The sequence below is a fragment of the Ciona robusta genome, chromosome 4 (assembly GCF_009617815.1).
Source record: "Ciona robusta chromosome 4, ASM961781v2".
Classification (NCBI taxonomy): Eukaryota; Metazoa; Chordata; class Ascidiacea; order Phlebobranchia; family Cionidae; genus Ciona; species Ciona robusta.
This window is the reverse complement of record NC_143238.1, coordinates 5,277,613-5,294,720: the sequence shown is the minus strand read 5'-3', so window position 1 is coordinate 5,294,720 and position 17,108 is coordinate 5,277,613. Positions and strand designations below refer to the sequence as shown.

The window sequence follows — 17,108 nt, the reverse complement described above, 5'->3', positions numbered from 1 at the left end:
CCCAACTGGAGCGCAAATGAAAAGGAATCATTTAGGCAGGTGTTGCGCTCAGCCATAAAGTGTTAGTAGCAAAAAAGATATGAAACTAATGTTGGAGAAGTTATTTACAATCACAGCTGCTTATAATAGCCAGTATAATTAAGATTGCAACATCAGCTAAACTCTGTTGCTACAAATTTTAATGCGACAAATCCATTTACAGAGGCCTATATTTATAATGCGATGTTTGGTCTTACGTTATAATAGCGAGTGAATAAGTACAATATTTTAACAACAGTTCAATTGGTCCATTATTATTATAGGGTTGAAATGAGTTAATCGTATGCTAATATACACTTAATAAAGGCATGCAAATAAAGAAGTGCATTTTGAAAATATTAATCCAGCGGTAATAGAGTTGATTCCGCAGATACAATGTATCGACAGCTTCAATCAATTCTAGTGTTATTGCAGTGTAAAAATCATCTTAGTAAGTTTGTTATCAAGTTTGCAGTTATTGTTAAACTGGTAGATCGTGGTAAATACAGCTTTTTTAAGTTATCGTTAATACACCAGCGTTGTTGCGAGCGCATGCAAAAAAGTTGAAAAGCACGTTCGCTCCTTTGTTCATATCTACTGTTGCGGAGTCAATTGTCGCCCGAGTCCATAAGCTGTCATGCCCTTTTGGGAAGCAGTTTGGTTCGTGCCCATCTGCAAAAACCAAAGATTTAGATTTTGTCAAGACCGACTTATTTTCACGGTCAAACCCAACTTGGTGGTTTAATTCATAAACTTGATTGGCAGTTTAAAACTCAATGTTCTAGGTAGTCGTCGGCTTATATGGTTTAACCCAGCTCAAACGGAGAACTATTTTTAGGCAACTTAACGCAAACAGTGTCTGATAAACTCTTTTCTAAGACGGCAAAAGATTTACCTGTAACCCGATCACATTACGGCCTTCCTTTAGTTTTGCTTCGTCGTGATTTCTGATGTTCTTATCAGCAATCTTTACCCCAATAGTGGCTCCGGTAGAATAACCTTTTTTCTGAGCAGCCGAATCCAGCTTGTAAATGGTTGACAAAACTTGCGCCATGTTTTGTTGCTCGTATAGGTCTACTGTCTGTAAAGCGGTTGATGAATGAATGTAACTTGCTTTATCCTCGCGTGGCCGGTAAACGACGGCCGTTACAACAAGGGTGTTCTGTTTCACACACCTCGTGTCAGCCTATGAGTTACCATGTATGTTACTTTGTGGATGATTATTTTGGGGGGGCTGTTTTTCCTTTTTTATATGCTTCTGATAATTTGACCAACCCTTTATTCTGACCACTGGTTTGGAGCAATTGCCAACTAATGTCAAATTAATTATGTTTTAAACACAGTAGCTTGGGTGTTTACCTGGAAAAGATCAGTCTTTTGGACTCCGAAGTCCTCGGCCGCTTTTAGAAAGAAAGAAATATTTTCTTGTTCTTTGTTTTTTCTCATAGCCTACAAAGACGAATAACATAAACCGCACGAAGAAGCAGAAAACGTAAATTTTACTCGAGGAATAATTTTATTGTTATAAAATTATTCCATTTTTTTAAAAACTAATAACATCTTAATAATGTTAAAATACCATATATTTTCAATAATGGTGACTACTCACACTTGGTGTGGTAGTAAATTCGTCCCACTTATGTACTTTCCTAATGGTGCCAGGTTTAAGGGTGTTGATAACAGAACACAGAATGTTCCCATCTCTTAACCATGTGTGAACAGCCTGTAAGTTTTGAAAAAAATAACAATCAAAGTTAAATATAAAAGTTATTTAATGATAATGGCATTTTGTGCATTTATTACATTGGATATTTAACAGTTGCTGGTTTTACTTCATAGTATAGACCTATATAACAGCAAATTATAGTTCGGTAACAAAAATTAGATATAGAGTACTGTGGGGGAAGATGAAACACCTTTAGCACATGATATTCAAATAATCTGATCGTGTTTAAAACAATTAAAAACGGTCTGTGGAAGTCGTGGGGATACGGTTTTGTAATTCTTTGAATGTTCTTTGTTAAATGGAAAGAGAAGATAAAACGAAATGTGTCCCATCTTCCCCCACCCTACTATATATATAGCAGGGTGGGGTAAGATGAATCATGTTGTTAGTCTCCTTTTCGTCCCATTTGGTTAAAAAAATACAGAGTTATATAACCATAGCCCCGCGACTCGTTGAAATATGAAGAAATATGGGATTTAGGCGATAACGGTATCCTATCTTAGTCCACAGTACTACAGGCTATAGCTACTTAGATATTAAAACTACTTACGTCTTTGCCGGAGGGAACTGCACCGTTATAATGAATAACTGAAGCAATCCAAGCGACCACGGTTTTTTCATCGTCGGCATCATATTTTGCATTTAGTTTGTTCGCAATCTCCCGCGATAAACCATAACCTTTTTCTCGTTGCGCCATTGTTGAAAATGATTTGCTTTTTCACAAGAGATTATAAACGTAATTAAACTTCAAATATAACGCTGTTGCTGCTTCCTATAAGTTTTATCTGAAAAAATGACGTATTGTCGATTGTTTTATAGGAAACTCTATTGAGCGAGGTGGCATAACAGGAAACAGTCTAATGACGTAACGAGTGAAGCACGCATACTGTATACACAACACTGCCATGAAATGGCCTCTCGGCGCGGTTTGGCGTGTATACGAAGCAGACTTGACAATGGATTCGCTGTTTGCTATGAGGAGTATAGGCGAGGTGCTGATTAGTCTGCTAGATAAGGAAACATGCAAATTGAAGTCCGCTTGCATTAGCTTTCATTTCTCTTACGTACATTTATCAATCAAACGTAAACAAACGCATTTAAAAGCCAGTTCAAAATCTACCCCGGCCCATAGCCGTTAAAGGCTTTACCAGTCACCTAAAATGTAATGGAAATACAGTAATAACACGTTCTCACTGACTTGGGACTCTCGCGTGAATTTCAACAAAGCTTAGTTGCCAGTTAATCCTAGTTAAGCCACTAAATTGTATGTTCCCAGCTTAACCTAAGCCACTGTACTGTTTTTAGCTTTCCGATGATCGCGGTTCTAGAAAGTTGAACGAATGGAGTATTTACATAACACCATACCTGTCGCGCGCCAACTGACTTTGCTGCGGCTGTTTCAATAGTTGGACATATAACGCACATACAACTCATATCCGTCGGCTAGAACTCATATCCGTTCGTGCGGGACCTTCTAAAAGAAACAAAGCTGGCCCCTTTGACTAACCTTTGTACACACGTCATGGCGGCAATTCGTGCATCGATTTTCTCTTATGTGAAGTTCATCCTTTGCCGCGAGGATTGGTTATTCGAAACACACAACGGAATGTGAAGACGAGGCACGACATATATAGGCATAGCCCGGCACACTGAAAGAACTTACGTCAAACTGTTGTACGATAAATATCTAGGCGTATTTCCACACGTAGCGTATAATAAGACTGACGTATGAAACTAACAGCTCATACCAAGTACATACCGGCGACTGAAACATTCTTAATTTAATGTTTTTCGGTGTCGCCCGTCCGTTACGTCATCGCTAGTCTCTGTCGAGTACTTTACTGCCAAATATGGGCATCATCCAGAACGGTTCTAGTTCTTTTTTCGTAGCGCTTTCTTTTTCTGGATCCCACAGACGCGTTACGCCTGGTTGGTTCGCGGGCCTGAAGGCGACAGAAGCTGTAATGACTTAGTGAAAGTAACAAAATTACAACCCACTGTTCCTGCCACTGTCTGGATATTATAATGGACTTAACCGACCTGAACCTGCTGAAGGCAACGCCCTGTTTTAATGAATGATCGTTCAATAGTTGTACCGGCGCCTTCCAAAAATCAATTCAATGCCGCGCCTAGCTTGGTCACATCCTGTCTATCTCGCCGGCTTGCCTGTAATGAAGTTACGAGCTTATACGGCTGCTCTAAAGTAAGTCTGGAAAATGCAATAAACGACATTTCTTCTTCGTGCTGTACCGTTAACATGCAGCACGAATCCGTCGCACGAATATTTGCTTTTGCTCTCCCATGCAGAGAGAACGAGGATAAAAGCGCTTAGCTCGCCCAAGACAAACAACAGTTTCATTGAAAGAGCCGCTATAACGCCGTTCAATAGCGTTCTACCCCGCCTGGTCAAAGTCGGCTAAGCAAATTTGCAAAGCGAACGTCAGTTTAAGCTAACATTGCATAACCCAAATAAACGGCACTGACAATACAAAACTTATTTGAAAGTCCACACAAACCACCGACTGCGACTGTAAACTAAACAGCAATTCCATGGCTATATAGCGGCTCTTCTCCTAAGTATGGGCGTAAAAGGCGAGTTTACTCAACTTGACCTATTGTCTCGGCAGGATTTTCGGCGACAGAACTATGTGTGACGCATTTAAGTCATTACGGCATAAACTCAGCTTTCATCCGACCAAAAGTGCGTTCGCGGCTCGCCTTATTTGGCAAGACAAATAGAAGCACGAAGCAAATTCCACGATGACGGAGGTTTACGCACCGTCTCTTCTGTTTTCTCTCGCCGGTAACATATGATGCAGATACCACACTACGTATTGAGCAGATTTGCTTGCCGTGTTTAGCAGTGAGCGAATAAAGTTAAATAAAAACGCCGGCTTGCCTAGGGGCGGATTGCTTCAAGATTTATGAGCAAATTGTCCTACGTCAGTGTGCAAAAGCTCCTGGCGACAAGAGATGGTTAATCTGGGCTCAAACGACCTTTAAACGTGATTACCGGCCTCGCTAAAACTACAAACTGCTTTGACCTTTCATCCTATGTTGCTGGTCATCACGTTACGCTACATTAACCAGCCATCCACTTAAAGAAATATTTTCGTCTTCCAAACTCGTGATACGTTGTTGCGAGTTCCGTGCTGCCTTTCTCGCCTTTTAACTGGGTCTGTTTTTAATAAAACACGACCAAAACGCCAGTCAGCAACGATAAAAATCTGAAAATTGATAAAACTGACAAGCAGGATTTATGTACCTGTATACAGTTAGATGGTGAATACATAGCCGATGGCGATATAACACGGGTATGCTGTGGTTTGAAATCACGAGTTAGCAAACTGCTATTAAAATTCCTGCTTGTTTACGTACCTTTACCTTACTGGGTGGTTTATGTTGAAAAATTACCCAGAAAACTTAACTAAACCACTGGCAGTTATTAAAAGGGCTATGAATTAACGTTTAAAATATAGTTGTATATTAAATTAGCAGTTAAAAAATGAAATAAATTAGGTAAATTTCAAGACATAATGACGCTTTGCTTAATTCGTGTGATTTTTATTAAATCAATTTAATTAGGCAACAAATATTTCGAACACAAGCGTTTATTTAATTCGGTTGTTACAATAATGTACAGTTGGTCGGAATAGACATCATATTTGGAAGGACGATTTAAATCGCTTGAGCGCCAAAAGAATCGGAATGTAAAGAAAAATTGATTGCGAAATAATAAGCTATGAATGCAAATTGCAGTACTTTGTGCGAGCCTTTAACAGTGGGTTAAATGTAGGGCCGGGTGGTAAGTATTAACATAGTGATGTAATGTAGCATGACCGTGTCGTTACGTGGATACGGAAGGATTTGTCGGTTGCGTGGACGTTGGTCTTGAATTAATCAATTAGAATTAAATTAAATGGCTATAGTGTTAACAATGTTACAATACTGGGTGTTGCGTGTATGGAACTGTGGGGTAAGATGGACACCTTTAGCACATAATACCCAAATATCCTGATCGTAACAACGGTCTATTAGAGTCGTAAGGATACGGTTTTATAATATTTTAAATGTTCTTAGTTTACTACCAAAATGTGACGAAAAAATAGATTGAAAAGGTATCCCATCTTTCCCCACCCTACTATAGAAAGTATTCAATGTGGCTTATATGGGTGAAGAACGCGTTCGACATGCAATGATGATATATGGGTGTAGTGTTGACGATGGAAACAAACTTGTATAACGCAGGCATACATGATAGCGCAGATAAGACGACAGTTTACTCTGTCAACATTACGGCGTTGTTTGAGAGAAATAGCAACTACAGGGTAAAGGAATACGCCCTTCAACCAAGCGACATCTTTAACAGTGTGCTATAAGCGACCTGAACGGATTGAAGCATACACCAGCGTATATAAACTAAGAAGGTTCGAGAAGCACAGATCACGACATCGAGCACCACGTATACAACATAATAATCGACGTTTATATGAAGAAGCGATTAAATAAACCGTCTGCAGCGACCGTTTCATCGAAGTGATTTCATCATCGCGTGATTTTCAAAGGAAGGAACTGACGAAATTGCAGAGCGTGTTCAACGTAGCACCAGTTCAATATATGGCGAATACATATAAAGTACGATTGATTTAGATAGCAAGAAATAAATTGAGGGTTTACATGGTCATAGTAGCAAACTTGAATAGGTTATTTTTCTATTTTAGTCACCATTTGACGTCCGAGCCCATAAGGTGTCATGCCCCGTTGTGAAGCAACTTGGTTCGTACCCATCTGATAAAAAAAAAAATTAAATAATGTATATACAATAAAAAAACTAAATTTCGCTTGTTAGCCTTTGATATATTTTTAAATTACCCTTTAAAATATTTATAAAATGCACCTTTTCTTACATAAAATGTTAGGTATTGTCACCCTCTTTGTACAACCATACAACCCCTCTCAAAGAAACAAAGGAAGTCCACACCCAGTTTAAAAACCTTGCCCTATGACTTAATATTTAAGGCGTGGTTCCTAATCTGAGACCTACTGGATGCTTACATTGAAGGGGATTAGCAGAACTATGAAATTTAATGTTCTTGCAAGTCATAACCGTGAAACAAAATTTTAAAATGAAAATATACAATTTGGATGACAATGAAAATGAAATATACTGCTAGATCATTGTTAAATGAAACATTTGATGGCATCTTAATTCTTAACCATACAGAATACACAAGCTGTAATAGAAATACCTGCAACCCAATAATATTTTGTCCTTCTTTCTTTAACTTGTCGTCAAATCGTCTGACGTTTTTTTCTGCCACTTTAACACCAATAACTGGCCCGGTGAAGTTTTTTTTTTGAGCTGCAGAGCCAAGCTTGTACATCGTTACTTGAACCTGGGCAAGGTCCCGACTCTCATACAAGTCAATGGTCTGGAAAAAGATCAATGGTTTAAATCAATGCAGTCTTTTGTTACTGGGTGTTTGATTAGTAATAATTATGTTAAATGTTGTTTTGGGCAGACTAGAGGCATTAGAATTAAGGAAAGCATGAAGCCCTGCTTGCCGCAAAGTTCCAAGAAGAAAAATACAGCAGCTGTTTTTAGCTGCTGTAGGCTATAAATTTCAAATTTACCCATTTTTGAGCATTTGTTAAAATTCAAGACAACAGTTTTCTGCCCCGTCATGAGGCCAAATTTTACAAGTTGGCATTTGATATTTCATCGCAACAAAACATAGGCCTCAGGGGATACACATATATATCTTTGATTAAACAAATGTGTGGACTTGTTTTCTGTCTGTTACGTTTTCCTAGCAGCAGATCCTTACTGTATTTTTTACACAAGATTCGTTCAACTATATGAGCTCCAGATAAGGCTCAGTTTCGCATAATTTATTACAGACTTTTTAAAAAAATTTCAATTTATTGATTTTCACCACCTATATTTAAAGCCTAATTATACAATAGCTTCAGGGCACAAATAAAAAACCAATTATAACAAAGTCTCAAATTAATTTAATTGAGTTGAACTTTGCATATGTTTTACAAGTAAACTTAATTATGTAACACGTACCTGAAATGAATCAACTTTACCAACACCATAAGATTCAGCAGCTTTTAGAAACAAACATATATTATTTCTTTCCTTGCTGCATTTCATTGCCTGTAAGAAATACAGGGTAAAAAGGTTAAAATCACATTGCAAAAAAAACATTATATAATATATATATATCCTTAACCATTAGCACCAAAATTTCTAAAAAGCAGGGAAGGTAGAAATATTTAGATATTATGAAACAACTTTAACTTATTGGTCGTAATGTTTGATGATTTGTGCAGTGATGGAAATCCTAATATAGGCCTGACCGCCCTGCTACTTCAGGTTTGGCACCTATGTTGAATAAATGAATGAAATTTAAGTTTTAAATAAAATGTAACTCGTTGGGTGGGGCGACGGCAGTCATTACAACACGAATGTTCTGTTTCCTACACCTCATGACCGCTTACAAATTACTACTTTTGTAACTATAGTGGTGATAATTTTTTAGGATTTTTTTTACTTGTTTGTAAATGAAGATTATGATTTAAATTTTGTTAACCTACTAAATAAAAAAAGAACTGTTAAAAATATAAAGACAGTGAAACTAACAGAACTTACTTCTAACTTGATATGAGCTGTTTCTTGTGCCCTGCATGATCCTGGAGATAAAACATTCATCAGTTGACAAAGAACTTTCCCACTTTTGAGCCATTCTTGGAAGCCCTGGTAAGTTAAACATGATGATATGGATTAGGTGACTTTTTGCTTCCTTTTTTTTAATTGAATCTGCACTAATGTAAAACTGTACTATATTGAAGGGGGGTAAAAAGCAGATTGGTAAAAATAATCTCAATTGAAAAGCCAAAATGTGTCATTACGTAACCAAGTTCAGGAAATGGGACTTTGAGTGTGTTTCCATATTTCTTTTGTACATTACGTTACGACTCTTGACATTTATTTGATCCAGGCAACAATTAATAGGAGAAAGGAGCTGGTAATAAATATCAAAAGCTGAAGTTTTTATTCATTAAATGTTACACAAACATTAAACATGATATCTTATTTGTTTTAGCAGCTTGTCCTATGGAACAGAGATGTTCTACATTTATTTGTATAACTGAAAGGAAGCATAGGAGTTTTATGGTTATGGTTTTATACTTGAAAACTTGTAGATAACCAAACAAAGGTGAGGCTTGTGGATTCATTTCAATAAATATACTTTTCGATGATAAATGTTGCAAATCTTCAATGGTGGAATCAAAGGTTTAAAAATTTATGTGGCAAAAATTGAATTACATTAGCCCACAAAGTGTATGTATGCATTTCTATTAGCAACCCAAAAGGTTAGAATTGTTCACAAGGTACCTAAATGGAAAATGGGATAACACTTTTTAAGACAATGGCCAATATCATGATTTAAAAAGTGAAGACAAGGGCATTAACTGCAAAACAACAGTCCTTTAGCTTTAAACACTTTATGGATAAAAGGTGTAAAAAAAGTGTGGTTGTGGAATGTAAAACCTTACCTCTTTGCCTTCTGTTTTTGGTAGTTCTATGTCGCAATCTTCTATGTTCTCCTTTCCTTGATCCCACATAAGAACCGACACAATCCACTCAACAATTTCATTTTCGTCGTCAATTGAATATTTTTGCTCCGTTTTCTGCTGAAGTTCTCTGTCCATTCCCATGCCACGAACTCGGTATGACATCTTTGTTGTTGGGAGCAGACAGTGACCTAAAGTATTTCTAATTCAATGTGGCCTGCATGTTGTACAAGTTATTACACACAGCAGGAAATATAGAAACGATTAACAAAGCTTAGAACAATATTTATAGAAAAATAACATGGCATGTTGGGATATTCTATTTAACTATGCAATTACAGTTGATTAACATTATTAAAGGTATATCATACGGGAAAGAACATTTAAAAAAAAACATTGTGGTGTATTATACTGGTTTGTGTACTCTTATTTTAAAACGTGCAGTGAGAAAAAAAAGGAAATTAAAATATCAGATGCTGGCTGTACAAGGTAAAATGATTACTTTAATTGTGCTATGTGAAAGTTGAAATGAAAATAACAATACACGTACACATACAAACTTGTGGAGAATAATAATAAATTTCTGTAGCACTGTTTATAATCATCAAATATTAAAAACAATTTACTTGGCATATATGCATTGGTGAGACATTTAATTATTTTGTATATATATTATATAAGCTAATTAATACTTTGAAAAATATAGAAAAGAAACATGTTTTTAAATGCATTATTTTAAACGCTGCTAAATAGCTGGCAAGCAAGCAGTGTTTTTTATAAATTAGACAGAATTAATTTGTAATTGATGTTGTGGGTAAACAAAACCAAACCCCAATTAAAAGTTTACACCCGTATACTTAAAATAAATAAGTACGCTGTGTGTTTGTTCACTCCATAACTGAAGGAAGATAAAAGAACAATTTGCACAGTTTAGAGACATTGTTAACTGTCCCACTACAGAACATGGTAGACACAAGTGAACCAAACTGCAAAGCTTTATACTCTATTTATACTACATACATAGGCTTATCTCTATGCTTAATAATACTTACTTAACGCACTCACTGCAGAGTATTTTCAAAATTACAGCAAAAAAGAAAAACTTAGAATAACACACAGCGATGTGCCAAGAATAATAATATGTTCAGATTACATTTTTTCATTTATTCTAAATGAAAAAAAAAAAACAACACTGCATACAAACTTGATGCTATATGATGTAAGTACGCCTGTCTGTTCTTATAAAATGTAAACAGTGGCGTAGCCTGAAAAGTGTTTTTTTTTGGGACCGCAATCTCCATTTAAAACAATGGTTTCAAATTTTAAAAATTAAATAGGCTATAAGAATATTTCTAAACCCTCTGCCCTATTTTTCCTGGCTGCGCCACTGCTTGTAACATATAGTTTAACGAGAAATAAACACAATATCTTCCTCTTCGTCACTGGAAGGTTCATCCTTATACTGCGTGTTCACCACTGGTAGCTTACCAGGGCTTGTTACAACTACATCATCGTGGTACATTTCGTTAACGTCGGTTTTTACTCGATGAAAACCTTTGTTTCTTAACTCATTGTTCCGACATAAAAGCATTTTCATAGCAAAGGCTACACATATCAAAACCACCATGAAGGTTCCTGTTACCACTAGCACTAACTCCTTAGAATATCCAAAAACCATGTCTTTTGTGTCGAACTCATTAACATTTGGTTTTGGCCAGAAACTCATACTTTTTAGTAAGGGAACACCTTGGATTTCGCTATCTCCAGCCTTACTCTCAGTGGGAGTCAAACTAGTTTCCTTTTTTGTTAGTGAAACCAGAGTAAAGTTGATTTGTGTGGCGTATCCTGATGTGACATGCACCGACTTGGACTGAGGCTTATAGCCCTCCTTTTGAGCAGTAATGACATAATCACCAGGTACAAGAAGTCGCCAGAAGTCACCTCCTTCAGCAGTTAATATATCATGATCTATCCCATTAACTTTAATCACTGCATTAGCGAGGGACTCTCCATAATTATCCACAACAAAACCAGATGCTCCTTTGTGAACCTGATCAATATAAGCAAGCAATGCTTCCTTATTGTCGCTCCAATACTTAGGGAGATCTTTGGGAAGTGGGAATTTATAGCACCCTAGCTCAAGGGTGATTTCAAAGCAGTTGGTATTAAGGTAGTTCCAATCCTGCATACTGCCACTGATCTCGTACCATTTCGCCCCATTGACTATGCCATCTTTAAAAGTCTCTCCACATGGGTGACCTTCATGCATGGACGCATGTGCTTGTGAATATGCCAGAGAAACTTGTTGAAACACAGCATCATCTGCTGACAAGTTGGGCCTTCTATGTGGACCACTGGGAGGGTCTTCATCATACGGGTAGTTTGCCACCAAGGAACCACCATGTAGGTTAGCTGATAACACAAACGGATATTCCCGAATCCAATTCATGACTTCACTTACTTCAACTGTGGGTGGAATTTTTGAGACTGTGAACTGATCCGGAAAATTCCGGTTCATGTCAATAAAGTTTGCATTTGCTCTACCTACAACTCCCTCCTTGTCCCCAACAGTGGCAATTTCGTAACCATCAGGATTCATTGAAGGCATGATGTGAATACGGGTGCTATCCACAAGTTGCGTAACTCTGTTTACCTTGTTGTAATTTTGGCACAAATATTCAATCAAATTAAACATCAATTCTCTCCCCACTACTTCATTACCATGCATATTTGCCACATATTTGAACTCAGGCTCACCTAGCTCATGCTCTCCTGGGTTATCACTTATTTCAAGCACCCATAATTCTCGCTGTTGAACAGATTTGCCTGCAGAGTACAACCTGGTTATATGAGGAAACTGCTGATGGTATCGCTGTAAAAATGCTGTCATTTTCTGGTAGTTGTGATGGACAAAGTCAGTAGGTTCAACTTCTATTGATTCAGTGATGGGTAACTGTTGTTCTGCAGCCGTTGTGCTGTGTTTTATGGCAGTTTTCCTTAGATTTGGGGATTGTAACATAATATTGTGTGTCACAAATCCATTGTCGAATTGTACAATATCCTCTACAGTCTCATAACCTGGCTTAGAGTATGTTATGTTGTATGTGCCTGGCAGAAGCAATCTCCAGTAAGCACCATTAGCATCTGTGGTCATGACTTTGTCAATACCACGAACTTGTACCTTCACTCCTTCAATAGGAACAGCTTGATCATTAAGTACAAACCCTCTTACACCAAGGTTGGTCAATTCCAAAGTTTGCAAAAGTGCTTCTTTGTTTTTATTCCATTCAGTTTCAAGCTTATCCGCAGTAGGGTATTTGCAGCATGTTAATTCAATGGTTATTTCCATACAGTCTCCTTGCAAGTAGTTGTAGTCTTGCATGCCCCCAGGAACATCATACCAGTGTGCTCCATTTGTGACACCATTGTTAAACTTATCACCTCCACACTTGACGTTATTTTGGTGCATGGTTGTATGCGCCTGTGCATAAGTTTGAGCCATGCGCTTAAAAAATGCATCATCAGGGGCAGAACTTTCAATATTATAACCATGAGAGGATGAATCATCATATGGGTAACTTGCCACTTCACTACCAGCATGGAAGTTCATTGATAATACAAACTTATTGTTGCGTATCCAGTTCATCATGGCCAGTGTTTCAGGTTCATATCTCCGTGAAGCTCTTTGTGCCTTTGTATCAAACTGGTCAGGAAAGTTTCGATTTAAATCGATGTTGTTTTGGTTCTCCCTTGTCCTTGCAGTTCTAGCATCACATGATCCTTCCACTGAATTTTCAAAGCCATCAGGATTTAAAGATGGCATCAGAAATATTCTCATGTTATTCAGCATGGTGCTACATCTTACATCAGTGGAAAAACAACCAACCAGATACTGACCTAAGTAGACAATGTTCTGCCTGCCAATGGTTTCATCCCCATGCATATTCCCAACATACTTTACCATTGGCCGTCCAGGCGACTCTCGCCGGACATTATTTGACAGCTCGAGGTAAAGTAGATCTCGGTTCGCCACTGATTTCCCAATACTGCCCACGCGAGCTAAGTTTGGATAATCAGATTCAAGTTGACGAAATAAAGCAACGAGGTCATCATAATGATAATAATGTTCAAATTGTAGAACTGTTGCTACCGATGGAGTTTTGGAACGGGCATTGTTGTTTAGGTTTGAAAAACTTGTTCTATTAATACTTAATGTAGCAACCACAATCATGAAACCCACAAGGATAACAACACAGACAATCTGGAGTGACTTCATTGGGTTGCTTTTGATCATTCAGATTGCGTTTAAATAACAGTTCATTAAAAAAAACAATTTTGTAAACTAAAGGAGAAAAAAATAACTAATTACTATATACTCTATATAAAAAATATATATATTTATTAACAAAATTATAAACATTATTTTCGTAATAAACTCGATACATAATATATATACCTTCTCAAACTATAAAAACAAAACATATAAACCAACCAATCCAGTTTGAAAATAAGGTACGCGCGAATTCCCTTTAAATTTTATAGCCGACACTGGCGACACATGCTTTCTAAATAAAGTCTATATTGTTACTTAGAGAAGATTATTAGGTGCTGGTGAAAAATTTAGCACCGATTATTATTTTTAATTTATAAACTTGAAGTTAGATTTATTTATGAACACAAACTTTTTTAATAAAATCAATACAAATTCTTGGAAATAATCAATTTGAGAATACATAAAAGTTTCCCAAAATGTACAGCGACATCAATACGTCATCTGGAAACTATTGTACATAAGTTGCGTACGTGTTTCGGGGAGCATTTTTAGTTCGGTGAGGGCAGAACCTGTATATATAAGCATAAAATTTAATATCTAGATTCTACAAACACAAAAATAAATAGCGAGGCATTTTAATAAAGTATGTTACCAATATTTTAAAACAAATTTAAGATGTTTAATAAAAATAATAAGCAATCCGAAAACATACACAGCACTCCAAACCAAAATGATTAAAACCAATCAATTTGTCCCAACCTCGTTTCTTCACTGCACATATTCTTTAAAATCCGATAAAAGCAAAGTCCCTATATAAGCATGTTTATATACGAACTGATTGAAAGACTCAAAAGTTCTGAATCAATTTGGGCCTGTTACAAATAAGTCAGTTTATATATATAGTATCACTATGCTAATTGTGTCGCTACCTAAAACTACTTTTACGCTAAGAGTTTGCCTAATAAACAGGCGTTTTATCTTTGAAAGTGTGAACCCGTTTTACTCTGATCCGGAAACGAAATAACAAAGAACCATTGCGAGAATGACGTCACGGTTGTCTCATATTACCCTCCTAAACGGGATTGAAAAGCGATATAAACATTGGGGCAACCTGTAAAATCGATTTGTGTTCTATTGTTGATATTCAAACGTCGATAACTCTGAAAGAAATCTATCCTTCATTTAAAATTAATACACAATGAGCCGTTATAATTTTAAATAAAATCCATACAATTTCATATCATTCGTGCCAGACATGTATAGGATTTGACACGCAATAAAGGGCAAGCAAACGGCAAAACAACAATATATTTGGAAACAATTTTTGGATTTTTTAAGGTGAACTAAAGTGGGGAAACTATGTGTTTTCGTTTAAATCAATTGCCATACACCGTCCACTATCAGGAACACCTTGATCGGGATGCCCACCGTTTTCAACGTGGCAGATATACCTGGAACAGAGACAGAAATTTAAGCTACGAAAAGTTTACGTATTTGGTATCACTTCTAAGGTATACCGGTCACACCTTTTATCTAAATCGTTATTTCTTTTTCTGTTTTATCAATAGGCGTATTTTAACAACTGTTTTACCATTATACCCGTCTTTCCGGTTTTATAAACTGTTATCGTGACTGACGAAACGAAATTAATTTCTTTCATTCATTTGCTTTATCCTGATTTTTATTTTATTACTATAGAATCGGTCAATTTCATGAGCGCCAAACCCGGGTCATATTAACGGAATTCACCATTTACGACGTATAAGCTTCTAACAGCAAATCATGAATCTTCCTTCAACTGCATAACTTACCCGTGTGGGCAATCCAGCGGTGGGTTTCCTTCCTCGTCGATCGTGGTCGAGCAAATTTCTCCCAACATCTCTTGATTGTTATGACTTTCAATCAAATCTTCGCCAGTTTGAATTTCGTAATCAACACTGTTTAAAAAAACGATTTATTGTAGCAAAACAAGTATTGGTAACTGTGGGGTAAGATAGGATACCGTTAACACCTAAGTCCTAAATCCTATATTGGCTAGTTGTGTTTTTAAACAATAGCAATACTCTTTTGGAGTTGCGAGTTAACGGTTATATAATTTTGTAAACATTCTATTTCACTACCAAATGCGACGGATAAGGAAAATAAAACATGTCTAATCTCACCCACCGTACTATAAAGTACTAAAGCTTACTCACTCCTCCAAATTAATGACAGAATTATCCATTTCTCTTGTGTGTACAGTCATCCAATCAATCAAAGGCGGACTGCGGTCAAAAGAAACGGTACAAGAATATATACAACCGTTGAAGCAACATCTTGTCTCAGCACCCTAAAACGTATGCAGATTCGTATAGAGCAGTAAATTAATCTGATTTCAATGGTATAGAGAAACATGGGATTACATCTTGACTGAATCACACAATGTTGCTAAATTTATGGTACTCTGGGGTAAGATGGTACACTTTTAAGACATGTCATCCAAACAACTTCGCGTTTTAAACAATTACCAACGTTCTAGGGGAGTCGTAAGGATACGGTGTTATAATTCTTTGAATGTCCTTCCAAATTCTTTGAATGTAATTCCAAATAGGACGAGAAAATACAATTAGCGGTGTCCCATCTTCCCCACCCTACTATATATACAAACTATTTGAGGATTAAATTTAGCCTGCAGTTTATACCTCACATTCATTATGGAACGAACACGGCAAAGCAGCACACGCATCGTTGGGTATACGACCCGGCAACGGAGGTTGACATTCCGTTGCAACTGCAGATCTAACAGTGTGCTGCGGAATTTTCATACGCCGGTGGTGCCTGTACCTTAGCGATGGTTCTAATCTGTCCTATACAAAAATATATGTTGAGAAAAATATTATTGACACTACAATAAGACTTACATTTTGTAGTTGTGGTAGCGGCAAGGAAAATACCAGAGAAGCAGTGCTAGAATAAAACAGAGTCAGAAATATAACGCTCATCAAGCTTTTTGATTGACACTTTTTTCTGTTCCTTTAAAAGTTTCCTATTCTTTTTACTGTACACGCATACATTCTATTCTACAACTGTTAAAAGCCTGCATTAAATTTCCAACTATATAAATATATTTATTCAAACAGAAAAATGACAACTTCCCTTCAGTACACCCGAGAACCGGGAGTGTAAACCTCGGCTCGTCAGTTATTTTCGACACGCGTATTATGTGGTGACCACAAATACCAATACCGGCTCGAAATTTCACGTTACACTGCCTCCAGCCAAAGTGGGTCAGCCAAAATGCAGACTGCCCCGTATAAGGCAATAATTCGAAGGGATTATGTAGCTATACCGATCACAACGTTCGATCTTGTTCGAGACGAGATTTTACAGTTTTATCAGTGATTCTATTTTCGATATTTCGTTGCCGATTTCCATACAAGGTAATACATATTTAAAATCTCGACCACCAAGTACGAACAAAAACGCATGACGTACCGTGTTGCTAATCTGTCTCAGCGCAATTCTATA

The 17,108-nt window shown here is 36.9% G+C and overlaps 4 protein-coding genes and 1 long non-coding RNA gene across 5 annotated transcripts; all 5 read right to left on the bottom strand.

Annotated features, from left to right (window-relative positions):
* Positions 1 to 191: 191 nt before the first annotated feature.
* Positions 192 to 2,554, bottom strand: LOC149736999 (transgelin-2-like). The gene is made up of 5 exons (XM_089877151.1): positions 2,295 to 2,554; positions 1,628 to 1,741; positions 1,378 to 1,467; positions 914 to 1,099; positions 192 to 690 (listed from the first exon to the last, which is right to left on the bottom strand). The coding sequence occupies exons 1-5, from the start codon at positions 2,439 to 2,441 to the stop codon at positions 613 to 615; spliced, it is 615 nt and encodes a 204-aa protein (XP_089733277.1). The 5' UTR covers positions 2,442 to 2,554; the 3' UTR covers positions 192 to 612.
* Positions 2,555 to 3,251: 697 nt separating this feature from the next.
* On the bottom strand, positions 3,252 to 3,645 carry LOC149736998 (uncharacterized). Its single transcript, XR_016384956.1, has 2 exons — positions 3,504 to 3,645; positions 3,252 to 3,393 (listed from the first exon to the last, which is right to left on the bottom strand). It is a non-coding gene; the product is annotated as an uncharacterized LOC149736998 (long non-coding RNA).
* Positions 3,646 to 5,287: 1,642 nt separating this feature from the next.
* On the bottom strand, positions 5,288 to 10,355 carry LOC149736997 (transgelin-3-like). Its single transcript, XM_089877150.1, has 5 exons — positions 9,311 to 10,355; positions 8,403 to 8,507; positions 7,818 to 7,907; positions 6,994 to 7,176; positions 5,288 to 6,532 (listed from the first exon to the last, which is right to left on the bottom strand). Exons 1-5 carry the CDS (start codon positions 9,491 to 9,493, stop codon positions 6,449 to 6,451), a joined length of 645 nt encoding a protein of 214 aa, XP_089733276.1. The 5' UTR covers positions 9,494 to 10,355; the 3' UTR covers positions 5,288 to 6,448.
* Positions 10,356 to 10,475: 120 nt separating this feature from the next.
* LOC149736996 (carboxypeptidase D-like) lies at positions 10,476 to 13,716 on the bottom strand. The gene has a single exon (XM_089877142.1). The coding sequence runs from the start codon at positions 13,620 to 13,622 to the stop codon at positions 10,734 to 10,736; it is 2,889 nt and encodes a 962-aa protein (XP_089733268.1). The 5' UTR covers positions 13,623 to 13,716; the 3' UTR covers positions 10,476 to 10,733.
* A 1,006-nt stretch (positions 13,717 to 14,722) lies between these two features.
* Positions 14,723 to 16,713, bottom strand: LOC149736995 (WAP four-disulfide core domain protein 1-like). The gene is made up of 5 exons (XM_089877153.1): positions 16,502 to 16,713; positions 16,283 to 16,447; positions 15,797 to 15,930; positions 15,413 to 15,538; positions 14,723 to 15,052 (listed from the first exon to the last, which is right to left on the bottom strand). The coding sequence occupies exons 1-5, from the start codon at positions 16,580 to 16,582 to the stop codon at positions 14,959 to 14,961; spliced, it is 600 nt and encodes a 199-aa protein (XP_089733279.1). The 5' UTR covers positions 16,583 to 16,713; the 3' UTR covers positions 14,723 to 14,958.
* Positions 16,714 to 17,108: the final 395 nt, after the last annotated feature.

Coding starts and splice junctions, on each gene's coding strand:
- LOC149736996 (XM_089877142.1), bottom strand. CDS start 13,622: ATGATCAAAAGCAACCCAATGAAGTCACTCCAGATTGTCTGTGTTGTT.
- LOC149736999 (XM_089877151.1), bottom strand. CDS start 2,441: ATGGCGCAACGAGAAAAAGGTTATGGTTTATCGCGGGAGATTGCGAAC. Junction 1,468..1,627: donor AATTTACTACCACACCAAGT/GTGAGTAGTCAC, acceptor TCGTCTTTGTAG/GCTATGAGAAAAAACAAAGA. Junction 691..913: donor GTAATGTGATCGGGTTACAG/GTAAATCTTTTG, acceptor TGGTTTTTGCAG/ATGGGCACGAACCAAACTGC.
- LOC149736995 (XM_089877153.1), bottom strand. CDS start 16,582: ATGAGCGTTATATTTCTGACTCTGTTTTATTCTAGCACTGCTTCTCTG. Junction 15,539..15,796: donor TCTGTCATTAATTTGGAGGA/GTGAGTAAGCTT, acceptor TTTTTTAAACAG/TGTTGATTACGAAATTCAAA. Junction 15,053..15,412: donor CCGCTGGATTGCCCACACGG/GTAAGTTATGCA, acceptor TCTCTGTTCCAG/GTATATCTGCCACGTTGAAA.
- LOC149736997 (XM_089877150.1), bottom strand. CDS start 9,493: ATGTCATACCGAGTTCGTGGCATGGGAATGGACAGAGAACTTCAGCAG. Junction 7,908..8,402: donor CAGCTCATATCAAGTTAGAA/GTAAGTTCTGTT, acceptor TATTTCTTACAG/GCAATGAAATGCAGCAAGGA. Junction 7,177..7,817: donor GTAAAGTTGATTCATTTCAG/GTACGTGTTACA, acceptor ATCTTTTTCCAG/ACCATTGACTTGTATGAGAG.